At 48.3% G+C, this 21,366-nt stretch overlaps 1 protein-coding gene across 2 annotated transcripts in view; it reads left to right on the top strand.

Annotated features, from left to right (window-relative positions):
- The window catches only part of PCNX2 (pecanex 2), a 338,376-nt gene that overhangs the window by 306,491 nt on the left and 10,519 nt on the right, over positions 1 to 21,366 (top strand). For both annotated transcript variants that reach the window (XM_027530589.1, XM_027530588.1), the window contains 4 exons: positions 9,239 to 9,383; positions 10,108 to 10,338; positions 11,360 to 11,634; positions 12,895 to 13,082. In XM_027530589.1, the coding sequence (XP_027386390.1) occupies positions 9,239 to 9,383; positions 10,108 to 10,338; positions 11,360 to 11,634; positions 12,895 to 13,082 (839 nt within the window). The remainder of the gene's footprint in view (positions 1 to 9,238; positions 9,384 to 10,107; positions 10,339 to 11,359; positions 11,635 to 12,894; positions 13,083 to 21,366) is intronic.

Genomic DNA, 21,366 nt, shown 5'->3' with positions numbered 1-21,366 from the left:
GTTCTAGAAGGTCTTGTAGGTTTTCATAGAACCATTCAACTTCAGCTTCTTCAGCATTGCTGGTCAGGGCATAGACTTGGATTACTGTGATATTGAATGGTGTGCCCTGGAAACAAATAGAGATCATTCTGTCATTTTTGAGATTGCATCCAAGTACTGCATTTTGGACTTTTTTGTTGACTATGATGGCTACTCCATTTCTTCTAAGGGATTCTTGCCCACAGTAGTAGATATAATTATCATCTGAGTTAAATTCACCCATTCCAGTCCATTTAGTTCGCTGATTCCTAAAATGTCAATGTTCACTCTTGCCATCTGCTGTTTGACCACTTCCAATTTGCCTTGATTCATGGACCTAACATTCCAGATTCCTATGCAATATTGCTCTTTATAGCATCAGACTTTACTTCCATTAGCAGTCACATCCACAACTGGGTGTTGCTTTTGCTTTGGCTCTGTCTCTTCATTCTTTCTGGAGTTATTTCTCCACTCTTCTCCAGTAGCATATTGGACATCTATTGACCTGGGGAGTTCATTTTTCAGTGTCCTATCTTTTTGCCTTTTCATACTGTTCATGGAGTTCTCAAGGCAAGAATACTGAAGTGGTTTGCCATTCCCTTCTCCAGTTTTGTCAGAACTCTCTACCATGACCCATCCATCTTGGGTGGCCCTACATGGCATGGCTCATAGTTTCCTTGAGTTAGATAAGGCTGTGGTCCATGTGACCAGATTGGTTAGTTTTCTGTGATTGTGGTTTTCAGTCTGTCTGCCCTCTGATGGAGAAGGATAAGAGGCTTATGGAAGCTTCCTGATGGGAGAGACTGACTGAGGGTGAAACTGGATCTTGTTCTAATGGGCAGGGCCATGCTCAGTAAATCTTAAGTCAAATTTTCTGTTGATGGGTGGGGCTGTGTTCCCTCCCTGTTATTTGACCTGGGACCAAACTATGGTGGAAGTAATGAAGATAACGGTGACCTCCTTCAAAAGGTCCCATGCACGCACTGCTACACTCAGTGCCCCCGAGCCTGCAGCAGGCCACTGCTGACCCATGCCTCTGCCAGACACTCCTGGACACTCATGGGCAAGTCTAGGTCAGTCTCTTGTGGGGTCACTGCTCCTGAGTCCTGGTGGGCACAAGGATTTGTTTGTGCCCTCCAAGAGTCTGTTTCCTCAGTCCTGTGTAAGTTCTGGTGGCTCTATGGTGGGGTTAAAGGCGACCTCCTCCAAGTTGGGAGCTCAAAAATCAGCATCCAGATTTTACATTCAGGAGAGCCCAAGAATTGTGGGAAACCAAGATTCACCTCTTGTTTGTGCTTGTGCACACACTCACTTGCTCTGAGTCCCAGCACAGAGGCAGCAGCTTGGAGAACACCTGGATCATCCAAGAAGATTCACTGATTAATTTCAGGACATATGCTGAATGGAAGGGATCTGGTGGGACTTTCTCAGGGGACAGAAGTGTTGGCATGTGCCTTTTCCCCCCTCTCCTTCCACATTGCTCACCAGGTACTGGTTGAGGTCATTTCTGTCATTCTCTGCTACTTAGCTAACACCATGCACCCTGTCCTGGAGTCCTCTGAGGACCAGCCTTGCCCAACCTGCCAACAGTCCCCTCAAAGCAGCTCCCATCCCAGGAGTCTTGCCCTGTATATCACCATGCCCAGAGCAGTAACAACCAGGCCTCAAAACAGCCAACCTGGGGCCAAGCACCACCCATCAGCCACCCATAGCAATCATGACCCAACCACAACAGGAGGTGCATTCAGCCCACAGGGTACTCTGCTCTGGTGACCTGGGGGAGCGGTGCCATTGGGCCCACTGGACACCTAATACATAAGGTCACATTTTCAAGGTTAAGAGATGTAGCTGATATACCTAATACATAGAAACAAGCAGAGAGAGTTGAATATAATGGAAAAGAATCTGAAAGAGAATATATATGCATATATATGCACACACACAGATATGGGCTCCCCAGGTGGTGCAGTCATAAAGAATCTACCTGCCAATGCAAGAGACACAAGTGACATGGGTTTGATCCCTGAGTGGGAAGATCCCGTGGAGCTACAGTGGCAGTCCACTCCAGTATTCTTGCCTGGAGAATCTCATGGACAGAGGAGCCTGGAGGGCTACAGTCATGGAGCTGCAAAGAGTTGGGCATGACATGACACACACACATATATATATATAAAGTTTAATCATTTTTTTGTACCTTGAAACTAACACATTGTAAATTAATTATACTCTAATTAAAAAAAATATAATTTAACCCTCCCCCCAAAAAAACCTGATAGGCAAAAATGAGGACAAAGGGATATCTTTCAAATGAAAGAAGACAAACCCCAGGAAACAAATTAAATGAAACTGAGATAATCAATGCAGCAGATAGAGAGTTTAAAGTAACAGTCATAAACATGCTCACTGAAATTGGGAAAAGAATGGAAGAACACAGTGAGAACTTCATCAAAGAGATAGAAAATACAAAGAAAAGAGCCATTAAGAATCCCCGTCTGTGGGAAAGCCTTCTCTTACCCTGGTCTGGGGCACAGGTCCTGCGCCGAGCTCCCACTCCATCGCTTCTCTGAAATGTCTGGATGTCTTGAGGAAGCATCCAGGTTCTGGTTCCCTGAGTCTCAGACCTCCCTATGCCCCAGAATCACTTGGGGATCTTGGTCAGAATATAGACCCCAGACCCCATCTCACACATGCCAGCTTAGAATCACTGGGAACCGGTTCTGGAAATCTATTTTTATTCTGAGCAGTTGCCAGGAGGTCGTTTCTTCCACAGCCAGCCTGCTCCCGGTCCAGCAGCCTCCAGAAGCATCTTTCACCAGATAATAGAGGCCCAGAAGTACTAAAACGTCATGAAGCCAAACATACTTTTAAAAAGCTTTTCATCAAATCTTGTCTTTTAACTACTTCTCACTTGGGAATTATTATTTCTCAATATAGCTGGCATTTAGTTGAAACCACATCCCTGAGATTCTTTCACCATGTGATTGCTCTCCAATGATTATCTGAGTTTCTACAAGATAAACGTCCTTTGTTTATATCTAATGCCCATATTGCCTGGACATTCCAGTTCACTGAAAATCAGAACTGATCATAGTGAACATTGATGACGCACTCCATGGGTTTTGGGAACAGTGCTAAGTGCTTGACACGAGTTGACACATTTCATTCTCTCTCAAGGCATGAAAGAGGATGAGGTAGGTGCTATTGTTGTTGAGTCGCTAGGCTGTGTCGGACTCTTTTGTGACCCCATGGATTGCAGCCTGCCAGGCTCCTCTGTCCATGGGATTTCCCAGGCAAGAATACTGGAGTGGGTTGCCATTCCCTTCTCCAGGGGATCTTCCTGACCCAAGGATTGAACCAAGGTCTCCCACCTTGCAGGCAGATTCTTTACCATCTGAGCCACCAGGGAAACATACACCAATTTAAACCTTGGAAAATAGCTCATCACCGACCTCAGGAAGGTAAGGTGGGGAATAGTTCAAGACTTACACATTCATGGTATTTTTACTGTGGGGTCACCTGAAGCCTTTGAAGAGATCAGTCCATTCTAATACAACCTCTGAGCTAGTCTTTAAGAAGATGACTCCAGTTACATGTTTTTAAAGAGACTCTGTGTTTCCTGGAGAGGTGGGTGGCAGGAGGGAGGTATGCTCCTTCAATGTCATGCGTGTGCTAAATCACTTCAGTCATGTCTGACTCTTAGTGGCCCTGTGGACTGTAGCCCACCAGGCTCCTCTGTCCATGGGATTCTCCAGACAAGAACACTGGAGTGGATTACCATGCCTTCCTCCAGGGGATTGTCCCAATCCAGGGATCAAACCCACATCTCTTAGGTCTCCTGCATTGGCAGGTGGGTTCTTTACTACTAGGGCCACCTGGGAAGCCCTTCAGTGTTGCATGAGATGCTAAATATCTGTTCCCACCTGTCTCATCCTCTTTCTAAACTCCTTTCTGGCCTGTTTCCTCTTAAATGAAAGGATTTTAATACTACATCTTATACAGGCAACCATGGGAATGAGCTGAGCTGATGGAATGGAAAGCACTCAGTAATGTACAAACCACCAGAGAAATGTAAGGTATCCTTTCTGTCTCACTGCTAGTTGCTCAGAGCTGGTGCTTTTAAAAAAACAATATGTTCACTGAAAGATTATTTATGAAGTGTTAGTGGTTTTAATATTTGTGTAACTTAAAATTCTGAGATGCCCTTGAATAATACAGATATTTACAATACTCTCATGTACACAAACTACTATATTTCCTGGTACTGAACATAATAAGACTGCTCTAACTTCCACCCATAAAACATTAATCTTTCAAAACCACACCTTTAGGAGTTCACAAATTCTTATTTCTCCCGAGTTTTTAAAAATTATATTTAAACCTTCTTTAAAAAGGAAGCTGAAATCCTCAAACCAAAAGCCTTAATCTGCCTTTCACAATGTTTATCAAATCATCATGATGTACTTTTTATTTATTTTCTTTCAAGTTGGATATACAATTTTGTTTTTATAATTTTAATTTTTTTGACCTTTTAAATACTTAAAAATTGTGTCGATTACACCTCAATAAAGCTGAAAAAATTGAAATCAAATACAAAGAAAGCCTTAATCTGAACGAATTCTGAGAAGTAGATCAACAAAGAGGATCTTTTATTCATTCCACAGAAAAAATACATTTAGTAATTTTCGCCTGAAGAAAATATATCTTGTGTTTAAAGAACTCAAAGATTAGTCGTCAGGAGTTGCTTTTGGACAATGATCAATAAGAGCTTATCAACAGTAGGATACTGATACCAAGGACCATCCCCTCTTGCACGGATTACTCTTTGTACTTCCAGCTCCTTTAGTGGTCAGGAGTGATGGGATCAACCACGCATGGTTGGGGGATCCCACAGAGGAATGAATCATGTATGAAACACGCTGCCTCTCCCACAGTGGAGATGCTCTCTGAGCCAGGATACTAACTTAGATAACCAAGAACTCACTGTCTAAGAATCTCCATTACTAATTAGTAAGCATGGGAAACCCAGCCTGCAAATCACAGTTGTTCACATATGTTCTCCGAGGGCTCCATGTACAGCACTGCCCTGCAGCAGAAGGCTCTTCACGATGCCCATCTGTAAACATACAGTATATGAGCCTGTTTGGGCATTAACTTGAACATATCAATCCTTCTGGAGAGTCCACTGGGAGTCCTGCAGAAACTATCCCAGCATTAGAGTTGTTTCCACCTGAATCCCAAGAGTCATTAACACTGGATCCAAGATAATGAACCAGTGTCTAGAACTTAAAGTCTGTATGTTTAATCATAATGGGCAAGGTTTCTCAGAAGCAGCATTATTCACATTTTAGGTTGTGTGGCTCTTTGTTGTGGGGGACTGTCCTAGGCGTTCCTGCCTGGCCTCTACCCACTGGGTGCCAGGAGCTGTGACATCCAGAATGTTTCTGGATATTGTCAAATGTTTCCTAGGGGCCAGAATTTCCACGGACTGAGAGCCAGTGAGAGAGGGTGCAGGTGAGAACTGGGCTGAGTTGGATAGGGTCATAGGCAACATCTGGCTAGACTCGAGCCCTGAGGACTCCTCTATGGATAAAGAAAGATGCTGTAAAACAGTGAAACAGGAGTGAAAACAGCTTTCACTTCAGCTGGCCATTCTCAAGTTGTCCTGCTCTGTGAAAGGTGATGGGCGAGGATGCTGAAATGGGCGGGACCCGTTAAAGCATCATCTTCATGGAGCTAGACTTTCTGCCAGGGCTGCAAGCAACAGCCAGAGCTTCAGGCCAGAAAATAACTGTTTCCAGAAAGGTTGTGTACATCTGTGCTTAAGTGCTGATGGCCCCGACCTCTTATCTGTACTCACCACCAATGGTTATGTCATCATAGAATAGGCAACAGGGTCAGGAACCAGAAAGAACAGGAGTAAGTTCAAGCAGAGTGTCACAGAGACTCAGCTTGGTGGTGGTTGGTATCTGCTAGGGGTGTGGAGTGACTCTGAGCAGAAGCTGAATCGTCCTTTCCAACACACGTGCACACATACAAACATGCACCCTTGTACACGCACACACACACAATGCACATCACACATAAACGTGTGCTCATCTCAAGCACACACATATACAAATGTGCACTCATGTACATGCATATACACACACATACACATACATACACACAAATATGCAGCCACACATGGACAGGCATGTACACACACACACACACGTACACACACTTATGATGGTGAGATATTATGCAAGTGCTAAGTGTGTGGAATGTGGGTTAACATTGCAGAAGAGGTGCAGAAGGCTGGTCCCAGAGTGTGTCACCAGACAATCCTCAGCGCAGGGGCAACCCTGTCCATTTGTGTGGGGAAGGGGCAGGGCAGGCTCCAGAAAAAACCTGGCCCAAGTGTAGTCATGTGTTAGAGACGCACATCCACATGTAGAGAACTGGACCGCAGCACTGAGATGAGCCTAGGCTTACATGGCACCACATTTGTGCAAAAAACTGCAATATTCTGAATAAAGATAGCACAAAGGGGCCAAGTGTTGGCTGTTCTAGTCCCCACAAAGGCCAACCTTGAATAACTCAGGTGTAACCCTGTTTCCCTGCTCCAGCTGTTGGCCTCGGGGTGGGAGCCTGTCATCTCTCAGTAGAGTCTTAACAGAATAAAGCCTGGTGATTCTGCAAATCAGAAATGCGTGGGGGCCACCTGGAGACCTCTCCTCTCCTCAGAGCTTCCCAGCTCATCACATCTCTGCCTTCTTCCTCCTCATTCTCCTGAAGATAAAAGGCAGATAATGAAACACCTTATATTTAAGATGCCTGTATCTTTAAGATACTAAGAGTAATGCCCCACAATCTAAGGGTAGTACCCTCAATCTAGTTAAATTCTAATTCAGGCTTTGTTTTCTGCATGGAGACTCATTTTTTAAAAAAAATTGTCATTGACATATAGTTCATTTACAATGTATTCACTTCTGCTATACAGAAAAGTGTATATATCTATACATTTCTAAATATTCTTTTCCATTATAGTTTATCACAAGATAATACAGTTCCCTGTGCTATACAATAGGACCTTGTTGCTTCTCCATTCTCTCTCTCTCTCTATATATATATATGTTAGTTTGCATCTACTAATCCCCAATTCCAGTTCTTCCCTCCCCCCGCACCTTGGCAACCACAAGTCTGTTCTCTCTCCCCATGATTCTGTGTCTGTTTCATAGATAGGTGTGTGCATTGAGACTCATTTTAATGTAATAGCAGTAAGTCTCATAATGTGTCATTTTCTTCTGAAAATAGAAATGATCAGTAAAGCATCTATCATTCTGTCAGTAGGGGCCTGAAATGGGCTCCAATCACTTATCGAGGTCCCGTGGAAGGGCGTTTTCTAGACTGGGGAATCAGGTCTGTGCTTGCCTTGCATATGCCGTCAAAGGATGGGCTGAATGCCTGGCTCTTCTCTTCCATCTACCTAGGCATCTCGGCAGGTCCCTTCATCTCCCTCTGCCACTGTCCTCAGCTCTACATCTAGAGGAGTGATTTCTCTAAACCTGTGTGCTAGCAGCCTGGCATGCTTCTAATCCTTTCTAGAAGAAACCCCACCTACTTTTAGCCCTCTTTTTAGTACTTACTGCTATCTGACGACAGGGGCATTTTGGACCATTTTCAATGACAGCAGTTTGCACTGTTTTAAAGCTCCCCTCCCTTCCCCTGTCCTGTTGCATCCTTGCCCTGCCATCCACCCCTCCCCTCCCAGGACCACAGGCAGCCCCAGGAAGTCTTTGTTCTGTGTGGGGGCAGCCTGTCCAGGACGGCTGCCTCCTGAAACTCTTCCTGGAAGGCTCTGGGCTCCTCAAGACTCTGGCACCTGCCCCACCTGCCTAGACCCATTTCCCACAGTCATCTCTGACCTTGAGCCTCAGCATCCCTCTCAATGGAGTTCTGGAAGGAAGTTAACGATTGTGGTGCATTTTGCAATCACGTGCTCCAATAGCAGTCAGAGGAACTATTTCCCTGACATGCGGGCCTAATGTTCTGTGTTGAATCCAAAGTCTTGCTTGGTGAGCCAGGTCGTTTAAATCCTCCTCAGCTCCATCCTCAGAAAGTCCCTTCCACACACACTTCCTGGCTCATTATGTCCCAGTTCAATCCTATCAGGGCTGTTGTTTCTTGTGTAGCCGCCCAGTCCCACTCAGGGATGTTAGAAGCCAGACTCATTAGAGGTGGCTGCCAAGTGTATTAATGGACCTAGAGGGAAAGGATTAAGAACAGTTCTTTCCCTCCACATAATATAGGATGAATCGCTTTCCCAAACCGTGTGTTGATCCAAAAGGTAATGGGCCCAGACCATGAAAGGTGTCCCTTGGGTGCCTCTCTGCTCTCCATCCAGGTAGTAGTTACACGCAGGAAATGAAGGCAAAGCAGAAAAGCCCAGAAACATAAAAACCTGGAAAACCTGAGAAATCCTTTGGTCCTTCACTTTAAGCCCCTCTGTCATGGGGGCAGCAGAGGATGAGATGGTTAGATAGCATCACCAACTCAATGGACATGAGTTTGAACAAACTCCAGGTGATAGTGAAGGATAGGGGAGCCTGGTGTGCTGCAGTCCACGAGGTCACAAAGAGTTGGACACAACTTAGCAACTGAACAACAACAACAAATCGTGTCTCATCCACTAGTCATTAACAAAAGGGTGGGACTGGGATACTGGTATACTCTGAGAATCTGAACAGCCAATTTGAGATTTCACTTGGTGTCATTTTCTGTCTCCATATGGTGAGAGAATCCAATTTTCATTACGAGTCACATAGTCCAAAAGTGCCATCCGGAAACAAAGAGGACGAGCAGAAGGGCCTGGACGCTTCCCCAGGCCTCCCTGCCTCCCTCCTGAGACGTGTAGCCTTTCCAGGGCTCTTGGACCAGATGGGCTGCGTCTCCACACTCACTCTGCCTATGGATGTGGCAGGCTGGCTCTGACCAAGACTTCTACCCCCACACTCCGAGATCTGGTGTGTCACCAGCTATTCTTGATGGTGATCACTACAGCAGTTGTCACAAGGGTCCGAACATGGGCCGCAGGGTCAGGTGTTCAGTGGGACCCCCGCCAGATCAACCTAAAGACAGTAAAGTCCTTGTGGTGTCACAGGGGAGACTTGGGCCAGTTCAGGGTGACAGGAGCCTGAACACCTTTGCTCCATGTGAACAAACAAACTTTGTTTCGCAGCCTGGATTCTTTCCTATATGGCCTCCATGCCCTCTTCAAAGGTGACTTCAGGATAACAGCCCGAGATGAGTGGGTGTTTGCAGACATCGACCTGCTGCACAAAGTTGTCGTCCCAGCTCTCAGGATGTCCCTGAAGCTGCATCAGGTAAGTATTCCTTTTTTTTTTTTTTTAAAGTATAATCCTGAAACATTAGGGGGAAAATGACCTTTCAAAAACATGGTCCCCTTCTCAGCATAATTCTGACAAGTGGGCTTCTGACTTAGTAACTAAGTGTGTGTGTGTGTGTGTGTGTGTGTGTGTATGTGTGGTATGTGCTCAGTCGAGTCCCCTCCACTCTGTGGCCCCATGGACTGTAGCCCTCCAGGCTCCTCTGTCCATGGAATTTTCCAGGCAAGAATACTGGAGTGGTTGCCATTTCTTACTCCAGAGTATCTTCCCAACCCAGAGATCAAACCCGCATCTCTTGTCTCCTGCACTGGCAGTCAGGTTCTTTACCACTAGCGCCATCTGGGAGGCCCAGCAACTAAGCATTGAGGCATTGCCTATTTTTGATGGTACCCATGGTGATGTGCCCTCAAGAGTCCCTAGGAGGTGGTGATCTCCCACTAGCATGGAAGAGGGGACTTGGCCGGAGAAAATGACATCAGAAGTGTCCACGCTGTGGTGAAAAGTCCTAGGCTTCTATGCCACCAGCTCTATGGGCCCCGAGGCCACTGTGATAGTGAGGTGCCTTCCATCCACCCAGCGGGGCTGAGCGATGTGGAAGTGGACTTGACCTTGCACCAGGCATTGGCCTCATTGCTGTGTGCACAGCAAGCCAGGACCAGCTCTGTGGTCCTCCCGACCCACAGATAAATTCTTTCCCCAGGACCAGTTCACTTGCCCCGACGAGTACGAAGACCCAGCAGTCCTCTACGAGGCCATCCAGTCCTTTGAGAAGAAAGTGGTCATCTGCCATGAGGGTGACCCGGCCTGGAGGGGCGCCGTGCTGGCCAACAAGGAGGAGCTGCTGACCCTGAGGCACGTGGTAGATGAGGGCACGGATGAGTACAAGGTCCTCATGCTCCACAGAAGCTTCCTGAGCTTCAAAGTGATCAAGGTATGGGAGCCGTCCTTCCCGGCTGCCACCAGCCTCCCGCCTAGGGGGACATGAGAAGAAATATATGGCTGGCCAACAAGTTCATTTGGGTTTTCATTCAGGAAAAACCTGAATGAACGTTTTTGTTTAAAATAATTTATTATATATATTTATTTAATTTTTGGCTGTACTGGGTCTTTGTTGCTATATGGGCTTTCTCTAGTTGTGGTATACAAGGGCTTCTCATTGGGGTGGCTTCTCTTGCTGTGGAGGATGGGCTCTAGGGCTTGCAGGCTTCAGTAATTGCAGTGCATGGGCTCAGGAGTTGCAGTTACTGGGCTCTAGAGCATAGGTGCATGGGCTTAGTTACTCTTCCATATGTGGGATCTTCTCAGACCAGGGATCAAACCTGAGTCTCCTACATTGGCGAATTCTTTACCACTAAGCCAACAAAGAAGCCCCCCTAAACGAACTTTTTTCCCAACACGGTAGCATGGATTGGCACAGACCCCATGCCCCTGGGCCAACATCCTCTGTCCAGAGCCACATTCCCCGGGGACAGGGGGAGCGGGCAGTGCTGGCCAGCATGCAGGGCGGGTGGCCCCGGACAGGCAGTGCATCTCTGCCAGGGCCCTTTCCCACTCAAAATGCTGGTGTGCAGGTGATGGCTTTGGCAAGAAGTCCTGGTAGGCTAGACATGCGTGGGGTCAGGATCTAGCTTGTTCTTAAAGACTTTCTAATTCTCTAAGATTCCAAACCTCCCTCTCATAACCTGTTCCTGGGCCGGATAATTTCCTTCTCAGAGATTCTCTTCATACAGCTTCAAATCACCGGGCTGAAACAAAGCCTTCTTTCCTTTTTATTTGATCTCCATGGCCGCATGAAAATGCCATCATATCCACCTTGCTGCCATTCAGACATCACTAAGAAAGCTTTAGGCCAAAGCATAGTGGCCGCAGGTACTCAGACCCAACAGTCTGTAGCCCCCCTCTCTCTCCGCCCCACCATACACTTTTCTCCCCGTGTCTTCCCCACGCTGCAGGTGAACAGAGAATGCGTCCGCGGCCTTTGGGCGGGGCAGCAGCAAGAACTCATCTTCCTCCGCAACCGCAACCCCGAGCGCGGCAGCATTCAGAACAACAAGCAGGTCCTCCGGAACCTGATCAATTCCTCCTGTGACCAGCCCCTGGGGTACCCCATGTATGTCTCCCCACTCACCACATCCTACCTGGGGACCCACAGGCAGCTGAAGAACATCTGGAGCGGACCGGTCACCTTGGACAGCATCAGGGCGTGGCTCCGAACCAAGTGGTTAAGGTGGGTCTTCACGGCCAAGGCATTATTTACCTGGATGGGGTGGGGCTGCGAGCTCCGAGGCTTCTGGTAGGGATCTCACTGTCTGCCCATCCTTCTGTGATGAAAACTGCCGTGCCCAAATGTCCTCCAACACACCCTTTGTTTCAACAAGCCGTTTCAGATGATGACTCAATGGGAAACGTCATCAGATGAGAGTCTCTCTCCCTTCCACTTCCATCCACCGGCTGAGACTTGGGTTTGAGTCCTTGCAAAGTTGCTGAGGTTACGGGTCTTTGTTACACATCTGTTGCAAAAAACAGGCTTGAAACAGCCTCTTTGCCCCATCCTGCCCCCAGCCCTCATCTCTCGTCGAATAAGTTTCCTCACCCGGTGGTAACAGTGTTCCTGGTTCAGTTCAGTTCAGTCGCTCAGTCGTATCCGACTCTGCAACCCCATGAATCGCAGCACGCCAGGCCTCCCTGTCCATCACCAACTCCCGGAGTTCACCCAGACTCACGTCCATTGAATCGGTGATGCCATCCAGCCATCTCCTCCTCTGTCGTCCCCTTCTCCTCCTGTTCCTGGTTAGTTGGAACAAATTCTTAGTTGTTTTGCCTGAATCTAAAGGAGATCAGTCCTGGGTGTTCTTTGGAAGGAATGATGCTAAAGCTGAAACTCCAGTACTTTGGCCACCTCATGCAAAGAGTTGACTCATTGGAAAAGACTCTGATGCTGGGAGGGATTGGGGGCAGGAGGAGAAGGGGACGACAGAGGATGAGATGGCTGGATGGCATCACCAACTTGATGGACGTGAGTTTGAGTGAACTCCAGGAGTTGATGGACAGGGAGGCCTGGAGTGCTGCAATTCATGGGGTCGCAGAGTCGGACACGACTGAGCGACTGAACTGAACTGAACTGAACAGGGTTGTTTGTCGGACCTCAAAGCTGAGGGTCCCTGTGGATGGTGGAGACCGCGCGGCTTCTTCATCCGGGGAGGGTTTATTCATTTATCAGTCCCTGAGGGGCTTCTTCATCCGGGGAGGGTTTATTCATTTATCAGTCCCTGAGGGGCTTCTTCATCCGGGCAGGGTGTATTCATTTATCAGTCACCGAGGTTTGGGGAACAGAAACCCCTCCTTCCATCTGCATCCCATCTGCATCTCCATCGCTTCTCACCAGTACAGTGCGGTCTGCAGTCCTGCTTTGGACACAGATGCGATGGGGCGTCTAGGGGAATTAGACATGTTTGGTGAGAATCCTTGAAGCGTTTCTTCCTCTCAGAGTGCGGAAGGACTGCGACGCAGCGGGCCAGCCGGGCGCCGGCAACACGGAGGACATGGATGCGGGGGGCGCTCCGCCCGCAGGCGGCAACAGTGCCCCCAGTGGTGAGAGCAGGGAGAGCAGCGCGGAACAGCCCAGAAAGGATGGGAGCCGCCACTGGTCACCCCGGGAAGGGACACGGAGGCCAGGTGAGTGCAGTGGGGGCCTCGTGTTACTGCCAAGGCTCCTCACGTCTCACTGGCCAACACCGTGGGCTATGTTGTCATTCTAACCTCTGAGAGACCGTTTACACAGGACAGATCAGTATTGGGCCAAAAGATGCCCCCAAGTATACTGACTCATATAAGTTCTACTCAGAAAAAAAACTCTATTCTGTGTGTTAGATTCAGCTTTTATCCTTTATCCATCTGTCTGTCCCATACCTCAGCCAGCTGTCTGTCTGTCCATCGGTCCAGTGGTCAGTCTCTTCCACCCCATCTCTCACTCCTTCAGAGACCATCGGCTCATGTGTCTTTGTGTTAGGCAGTGTTACAGCTCTTCATCCATGAAGGTGCCTCCCTCCTCCTGTGAATTGACCCACCCCCTCCAAGTCCCGTGATGAGGCAGCCAGGCTCCTGCCCTTCATTGCCTGGTCACTACAGCTCTCCACTTCCTCACCTTGCACCTGACATTGCAGAGCATAGGGAAAGAGGCAAGATGGGTGTCAGCCGATGGGGATGGAAGAAGTTTGGGGTGAGTCTAAAGCTTAAAAACATGTTTAAACTAAGGCCCAACTAATTAGGCTCATTCAGATGGATGAGGTTCCAAAATCCCTCTGTACTTGGAGGAGAAGGTTGTGTTAGAAAAGGCGACCCTTGGCCCACATAGGACGTGCCCAATTGGAGTGGGAGAGACAGATGCTTGGCCTGGCTCCCACCAGCACACTGTCCCTTGGCTTTGACCTTCAAAACCTGTCAGTGGTTTCAGCTTTTGGCCTCAGTACTTTTACCATCAAGAAGCATTCATTAAGTGCCTCTTTGTGTGTGTTTTCCTGTCAGCTCTGCATCAAGGGAGTAAGCGAGGAACAGTGCCTGCCTCCTAGAAGTGCCCAGAGCAAGGCTGGGGATTTAACTGAAATCGTGAGGATGTGTATAATGATGGGCAAGAAGATAGATAAGATTAAAAAAAGACAGATGGATGACAATAGATAGGGAGACAGAAAGATAGACAGTAATGGATAGATAGATATCAGTAGAAGATAGAAAGATAGGTTATAGGTATTTAGGGAAATTGAGATTATATAGATAATAGGTGATAGATGGATAGAAAATTGATAGATAATAGATATATAGCTAATTGGTTGATGTGTGTGTGTGTGTGTGTGTGTTCAGTTATGTCTGACTCTTTGCAACCAAATGGACTCTAGCCTACCAGGCTCCTCTGTCCATGGGATTTTCCAGGAAAGAATACTGGAGTAGGTAGCTATTTCCTACTCTAGGGGATCTTCCCTACCCAGGGATCGGAACCCTCATCTCCTGCGTCTGCAGACAGATTCTTTACCACTGTGTCACCTGGGAAACCCATATCTCCTGTAAAGTATGAATAGCAGAGTGTTTTAAAAGAAATTTAATCTTATTAAGTTCATAGGTGGCACATGAAAGCTTTTGAGGGGATCTTATCCACTCTGGGATTGAACCCTGGATCTCCCACATTGCAAGCAGATCCTTTACCATCTGAGCCACTAGGGAAGCCCCAGTTGGTTGATAGAGAGATAATAAATAATAGAAAGATAAATATACAGATAATATAAAGATACATAGGTAGGTTGAGCTATTTCAAATCCTAAAAGACGATGCTGTGAAAGTGCTGCCCTCAATATGCCAGCAAATTTGGAAAACTCAGCAGTGCCCATAGGACTGGAAAAGGTCAGTTTTCATTCCAATCCCAAAGAAAGGCAATGCCACAGAATGCTCCAACTACTGCACAATTGCACTCACTCACACACTAGTAAAGTAATGCTCAAAAATCTCCAAGCCAGGCTTCAACAGTACATGAACCGTGAACTTCCGGATGTTCAAGCTGGATTTAGAAAAGGCAGAGGAACCAGAGATCAAATTGTCAACACCCACTGGATCATCAAAAAAGCAAGAGAGTTCCTGAAAAACATCTACTTCTTCTTTATTGACTACACCAAAGCCTTTGACTGGGTGGGTCACAAGAAAACTGTGGAAAATTCTTAAAGAGATGGGAATACCAGACCACCTGACCTGCTTCCTGAGAAATTTGTATTCAAGTCAAAAAGCAACAGTTAGAACTGAACATGGAACAACAGACTGTTTCCAAATCAGGAAAGGAGTACATCAAAGCTGTATATTGTCACCCTGCTTATTTAACTTATATGCAGAGTACTTCATGTGAAATGCCAGGCTGGATGAAGCACAAGCTGGAATCAAGATTGCTGGGAGAAATATCAATAACTTCGGATATGCAGATGATACTACCCTTATGGCAGAAAGTGAAGAAGAACTAAAGAGCCTCTTGATGAAAGTGAAAGAGGAGAGTGAAAGAGTTGGCTTAAAACTCAACATTCAGAAAAGTAAGATCACAGCATCTGGTCCCATCACTTCATGGCAAATAGATGGGGAAACAATGGAAACAGTAAGAGATTTTATTTTCTTGGGCTCCAAAATCACTGCAGATGGTGACTGCAGCCATGAAATTAAAAGACACTTGCTCCTTGAAAGAAAAGTTATGACCAACCTGGACAGCATATTAAAAAGCAGAGATATCACTTTGCCAACAAAGGTCTGTGTAGCGAAAGCTATGGTTTTTCCAGTAGTCATGTATGGATGTAAGAGTTGGATCATAAAAAGGGCTGAGGGGCAAAGAATTGATGCTTTCCAACTGTGGTGCTAGAGAAGACTCTTGAGAGTCCCTTGGACTGCAAGGGTATCCAACCAGTCCATCCTAAAGGAAATCAGTCCTGAATATTCATTGGAAGGACTGATGTTGAAGCTGAGACTCTAATACTTTGGCCACCTGATATGAAGAGCCGACTCATTGGAAAAGACCCTGCTGCTGGGAAAGATTGAGGGCAGGAGGAGAAGGGAATGACAAAGGATGAGATGGTTGAATGGCACCATCAATTCAATGGACATGAATTTGAGCAAACTCTGGGAGAGAGTGAAGGACAAGGAAGCCTGGCATGCTGCAGTCCATGGGATCTCAAACAGCTGGACACGACTGAGAGACTGAACAAGAACAAGATGGATAGATAGGTAGATGTTTGACAGATACATATATACACACATAGATACACAGAGATAAATGGATAGATGATAGCTCCTTAGCTGAAGATAGATGAGAGATGGAAGGGAGGCAGGAAGACAGGGAAGGAGAGAGAGGTAAATAGTTAGGTAGCTGAACAAAGTGACATCAGTTGCTTAGGGTGAAGAAGACCCCCTTCCTCGCCCTGTGGCATCTGCTCTGAACCCCAAGCAGAGCAGCCACCAAGCCAGAGCCCTTCCATGTGCAGCTGGCTCTCAGGCCAGGAATTTCTCATTGCTTAGTTAGTTAACAGTTGTTATCGTATGAGATTTTTAAGTTTCAAAAATCACAGAAGTGATTTTCCAGGTGGGAAAATGCAAGGTAGGTTCCAAAGGGAGCAGTGCCTGAACATTTGGCCTTTCTGTCAGGTGACTTGTCTGAACCAGAGAGGGGCTAGAGTCTGAGGGTGGGGGTTGTGGGGAAGGGGGTCTGTCTCGGGGGTTGCGGGGTCACAGCTTTTAAAGAGCCTGAGTTGGGCATGCTGGACAGCCTCTGACTCAGTGAGATGCCTCTTCCTTTTTGCACAAATGAAGCCATGCCAGCACTGTGTGGCCTGGAAAAGCCAGCGTTCCTTCCATCCTCGGAATCCAGGCCCCGTAGGTGGTGAATGTCCCCTATTTACCACCAGAGCCTGAGGCCGGGACCAGTCACAGGCTTCTGTGGCAGATGTCAAAGCTGAATCTTCCAGAGCCCACACCAGCTGTTCGTTTTTCATTATTGCTTCTTAACATTGCTCCTACCAAGGCCACTCTTGGCTTTGCCTGCTTTACAAGGTAACGAGGCATGCTGGGCGACGGCACCTGTGGGCCTCAAGGCCGTGAGCCCCCACCTGCAGTCAGAGTCAGCCTGGGGCTCTGCACTCAGCTTTTGTCCTGCTCTGGAGACTCTCAGTCTCTAGAGTATCTGAGGCTTTGGAGCAAACCCTCCCTGAGCCACTCTTCCTCGCATGCCCCCCCATCCCACCACCACCCTGTTGTACCAAGTGCATCCTTGCTGTGGTGATAAAATGTAATAAGTAACAATCCTGTAATATATACTGTGTGTCTACCCCAGGCAAGTTCACTTTGTCCTCCCCAGGACTCTGACAGGCTTCCCTAGTAGCTCAGATGGTAAAGAATCTGCCTACAATATGGGAGACCCAGGTTCGATCCCTGGGTCAGGAAGATTCCCTGGAGAAAGGAATGGCAACCCACTCCAGCATTCTTGCCTGGAGAATTCTATGGACAGAGGAGCCTGGCAGTCTACAGTCCATGGGGTCACAAAGAGTTGGACATGACTGAGCATGTGCTCATCTTGCAGCTGAAGAAACCAGGGCAGAGAAATTCAGTCACTGAACAGAGAAGTTCAGTCACAGGGCAGAGAAATCACCAGCTAGGAAGCAACTGATCTGGGATTTGTGCTCAGGCAAGATGGCCAAGTGCCTGCAGTGCTGACCCCAGGCACGGTCCCGTTACTCTGGTCCTGGGACACTGCGTCTGTTCATCAAATGCAGCCTTTGTCCCTGAACATGATGGAGCCACTTGCCCAGGCTCCTCCTTTCAGCACTCATCTCTGCTGCTCCCATCGTCCCGGCCCTCCATGACTTTGTTCCCGGGCTGAGGGCTTCTCTTACAACTGGTCTTCCTTGGGTTCACAACCAGGCAAAGCTGACACCCAGCCTTCCTGATTCAGCTGCCCAGTTTCCTCTAGGTCTCACTGTGGTCTGGGCAGGTGAAAGGTTGTGGTTGCGAGCCGTGTGCTATGCCAGGATTTGTGGCCTCTGGGGGAGAGGAATTCGATCCGGGGCCAGAGACAAGGCTTGACCACTTGAAGCTTTTCTGTAGCAAAGTTTTATTAAAGTATAATGGAAACAGGAAAAGTTTCTAACATAGACATCAGAAGGGGACAGAAAGAGTGCCCGCTTGCTAGTTTTTAACGAGGTGTTTTATGTCTGTTGCTGCTGCTGCTAAGTCGCTTCAGTCGTGTCTGACTCTGTGTGACCCCATAGACGGCAGCCCACGAGCCTCCCCCGTCCCTGGGATTCTCCAGGCAAGAACACTGGAGTGGGTTGCCATTTCCTTCTCCAGTGCATGAAAGTGAAAAGTGAAAGTGAAGTCGCTCAGTCGTGTCCGACTCTCAGCGACCCCACGGACTGCAGCCCACCAGGCTCCTCCGCCATGGGATTTTCCAGGCAAGAGTACTGGAGTGGGGTGCCATCACCTTCTCCATTTGCAAGCTGCTAATCAGATAAGAGAGACACCTCAAGGCTGAGGGAATTTCACCAAGCCCCTCTTCCACAATGTGCAGTTTTTAGATAGAATGGCACAAGGTGGGTCATCCCCAACCATAAAACAATTGACTTGAATACTGGTTTGTTGAGTCATTATCAGCCCAGGGTTTGAGAAAAGAAAAAAAAAAAAAAGGTTGTCTTCTCTGTTGATTTTGTCAACAGACAAAGTGTCAACTGCCACTTGCAGTTTATTTCCTCCTGCTGCTTGGAGACCTCTGGCCTCCCTGCTGAGGCTGTTAACACTCTCACAGGGATTGGGGACGCGGAGCAGACACATGTCCCTCCCTGTCCTCTAGGAAAAGCTGATAGTCTGTGGAAAGAAGGCCTTGCACCCCCAGAAGTTATCCTGAGACTGATGCCCCCTGCAGAGGGTCAGAGAGCTGGGATGGAGCCCACCATGCCCTCCCCACCCCCAAGGAAGGAAGAGCCACTCTCTTGCTCTCTCTGGCCATTCAGGCAGCCTTGACAACTGCACAAATCATGAGTCTCTTTTCCCCATAACCTGCCAGGTGACGGCGTTCTAACAGGACATCTTTCTGTTGAACGATGGCTTCCGTATCTCTCAGAACTGACCTGTGTTCCTTTGCTATAGGGCAATTGTAACAAAGTACCAGAAACTCAGTGGCTTCAACAAAAGACTGCCTCCCAGCACTGGAGGCTGGAAGTCCAAACTCGAGGTGTTGGCGAGGTGGATTTCCTCTGAGGCTGTGCGGGAGAAGGGGTCCCCAGCCTCTCTCCTGGTTTCTGGTGGTTTGCTGGCGACCTTGGGCATTCCTTACCTTGTAGAAGCTTCATCCTGATCTCTGCCTTCATCTTCACATGGTGCTCCCCCATGTGCGTTTCTGTGTCCAGATTCCCCCTTTAGTAAGGACATTATTCACCTTGGATTAGGCCCCCCTACTCCAGTATGACCCCATCTTAAGGAATGATACCTGCCACAGCCATTTCCAAACAAGGTCACCCCCTGAGGTCCTAGGATTAGGACCTCAGCATATGACCTGGGGGTCCCAGCTGAGCCTCACCCAGCTTGCAGGGCTCCCCGTGACTGCTGTCTCCAGAATCTCTGTCACCTGCTCCTGCTGGCTCACACCCCCAGCCTCATTCATCCCAGGGGCTGCTCGCCTCAGAGCTCCTGCTGCTGCTGCTTCCTCAGGCTGGATGTGCTGCCCCCAGGCTGGACTCAGTCCCTCACTCAGCCTCTGGCCAAATGCTGCCTTCTCAGGGAGGCCCCTAGCCAGCCAGCCAGCCGTACCACTCTGCCTCCCCGACCCTGCCACTGGGTCCCCTGTGTGTGGTCAGGCCTGGGAGCTGCCCTCCCCTGTAGGAGGGCAGCAAAGCGCTCATGGGGTAGGGAGGCTTGGTGGCGGCCCTCACTTCCCAGGGTGGGGGACATGAGCACACATAGAGCCTGTGACCCACTGTCCCCGCACTACCGTGCCTGACGAGAAGCCTGTGCCTGTGTAGACTCTGCACATCCACCTCCATCCATACCTCCCAGCTGCTTCTTGCCCAGCCTCTCACCTGCAGGAAGGCCCAAGGCTCACCCTAGGTGGGGACCCTGGGGCAGTTCTGGGCAGGCTCTGGGTTCAGTCCGGGCCTTCCAGAGAGCCTGGGGCCCACCACATGGTGGCAGGAGTGTGTGGGAGCCGGTCAGCATATCCCTTGTCCCTGCCACTTCCTGGTCCTGTGGGGAGAGATGTCATGGGGAAAGGGGGTGCCAAGAGGGACCCTTTAAAGTGCCAGGGAGCACCCAGGGCTAAGGTGGTGCTCTGCACAGCTCCAGTGATAGACGGGATGGTCCCCTCCGGGCTCAGCCTTTCCCGCTAAGTCTTCTCTGGAGGCTGGTGGGGTCTCAGGCCCTCGGGTCATGGAATTTCCAAGTGGAACTCAGCGGTTGTCAGCTTCCGTCCATCTCAGTTCAGTTCAGTCGCTCAGTCGTGTCCGACTCTTTGCGACCCCATGAATCGCAGCACGCCAGGCCTCCCTGTCCATCACCAACTCCTGGAGTTCATTCAGACTCACGTCCATCGAGTCAGTGATGCCATCCAGCCATCTCATCCTCTGGCGTCCCCTTCTCCTCCTGCCCCCAATCCCTCCCAGCATCAGAGTCTTTTCCAATGAATCAACTCTTCGCATGAGGTGACCAAAGTACTGGAGTTTCAGCGTCAGCATCATTCCCTCCAAAGAAATCCCAGGGCTGATCTTCAGAATGGACTGGTTGGATCTCCTTGCAGTCCAAGGGACTCTCAAGAGTCTTCTCCAACACCACAATTCAAAAGCATCAATTCTTTGGCACTCAGCTTTCTTCACAGTCCAACTCTCACATCCATACACTACCACAGGAAAAACCATAGCCTTAACTAGACAGACATTTGTTGGCAAAGTAATGTCTCTGCTTTTGAATATGCTATCTAGGTTGGTCATAACTTTCTTTCCAAGGAGTAGGCGTCTTTTAGTTTCATGGCTGCAGTCACCATCTGCAGTGATTTTGGAGCCCCCAAAAATAAAGTCTGACACTGTTTCCACTGTTTCCCCATCTATTTCCCATGAAGTGATGGGACTGGATGCCATGATCTTTGTTTTCTGAATGTTGAGCTTTAAGACAACTTTTTCACTCTTCACTTTCACTTTCATCAAGAGGCTTTTTAGTTCCTCTCACTTTCTGCCATAAGGGTGGTGTCATCTGCATATCTGAGGTTATTGATATTTCTCCCGGCAATCTTGATCCCAGCTTGTGTTTCTTCCAGTCCAGCGTTTCTCATGATGTACTCTGCATATAAGTTAAATAAGCAGGGTGATAATATACAGCCTTGACGTACTCCTTTTCCTATTTGGAACCAGTCTGTTGTTCCATGTCCAGTTCTAACTGTCAGCCAAGAGCAAAGAGCCGAGGGCTG

The sequence above is a fragment of the Bos indicus x Bos taurus genome, chromosome 28 (genome assembly GCF_003369695.1).
Source record: "Bos indicus x Bos taurus breed Angus x Brahman F1 hybrid chromosome 28, Bos_hybrid_MaternalHap_v2.0, whole genome shotgun sequence".
Classification (NCBI taxonomy): domain Eukaryota; kingdom Metazoa; phylum Chordata; class Mammalia; order Artiodactyla; family Bovidae; genus Bos; species Bos indicus x Bos taurus.
Note: the sequence above shows the minus strand (reverse complement) of the source record. Positions and strands in the feature narration are given on the sequence as shown.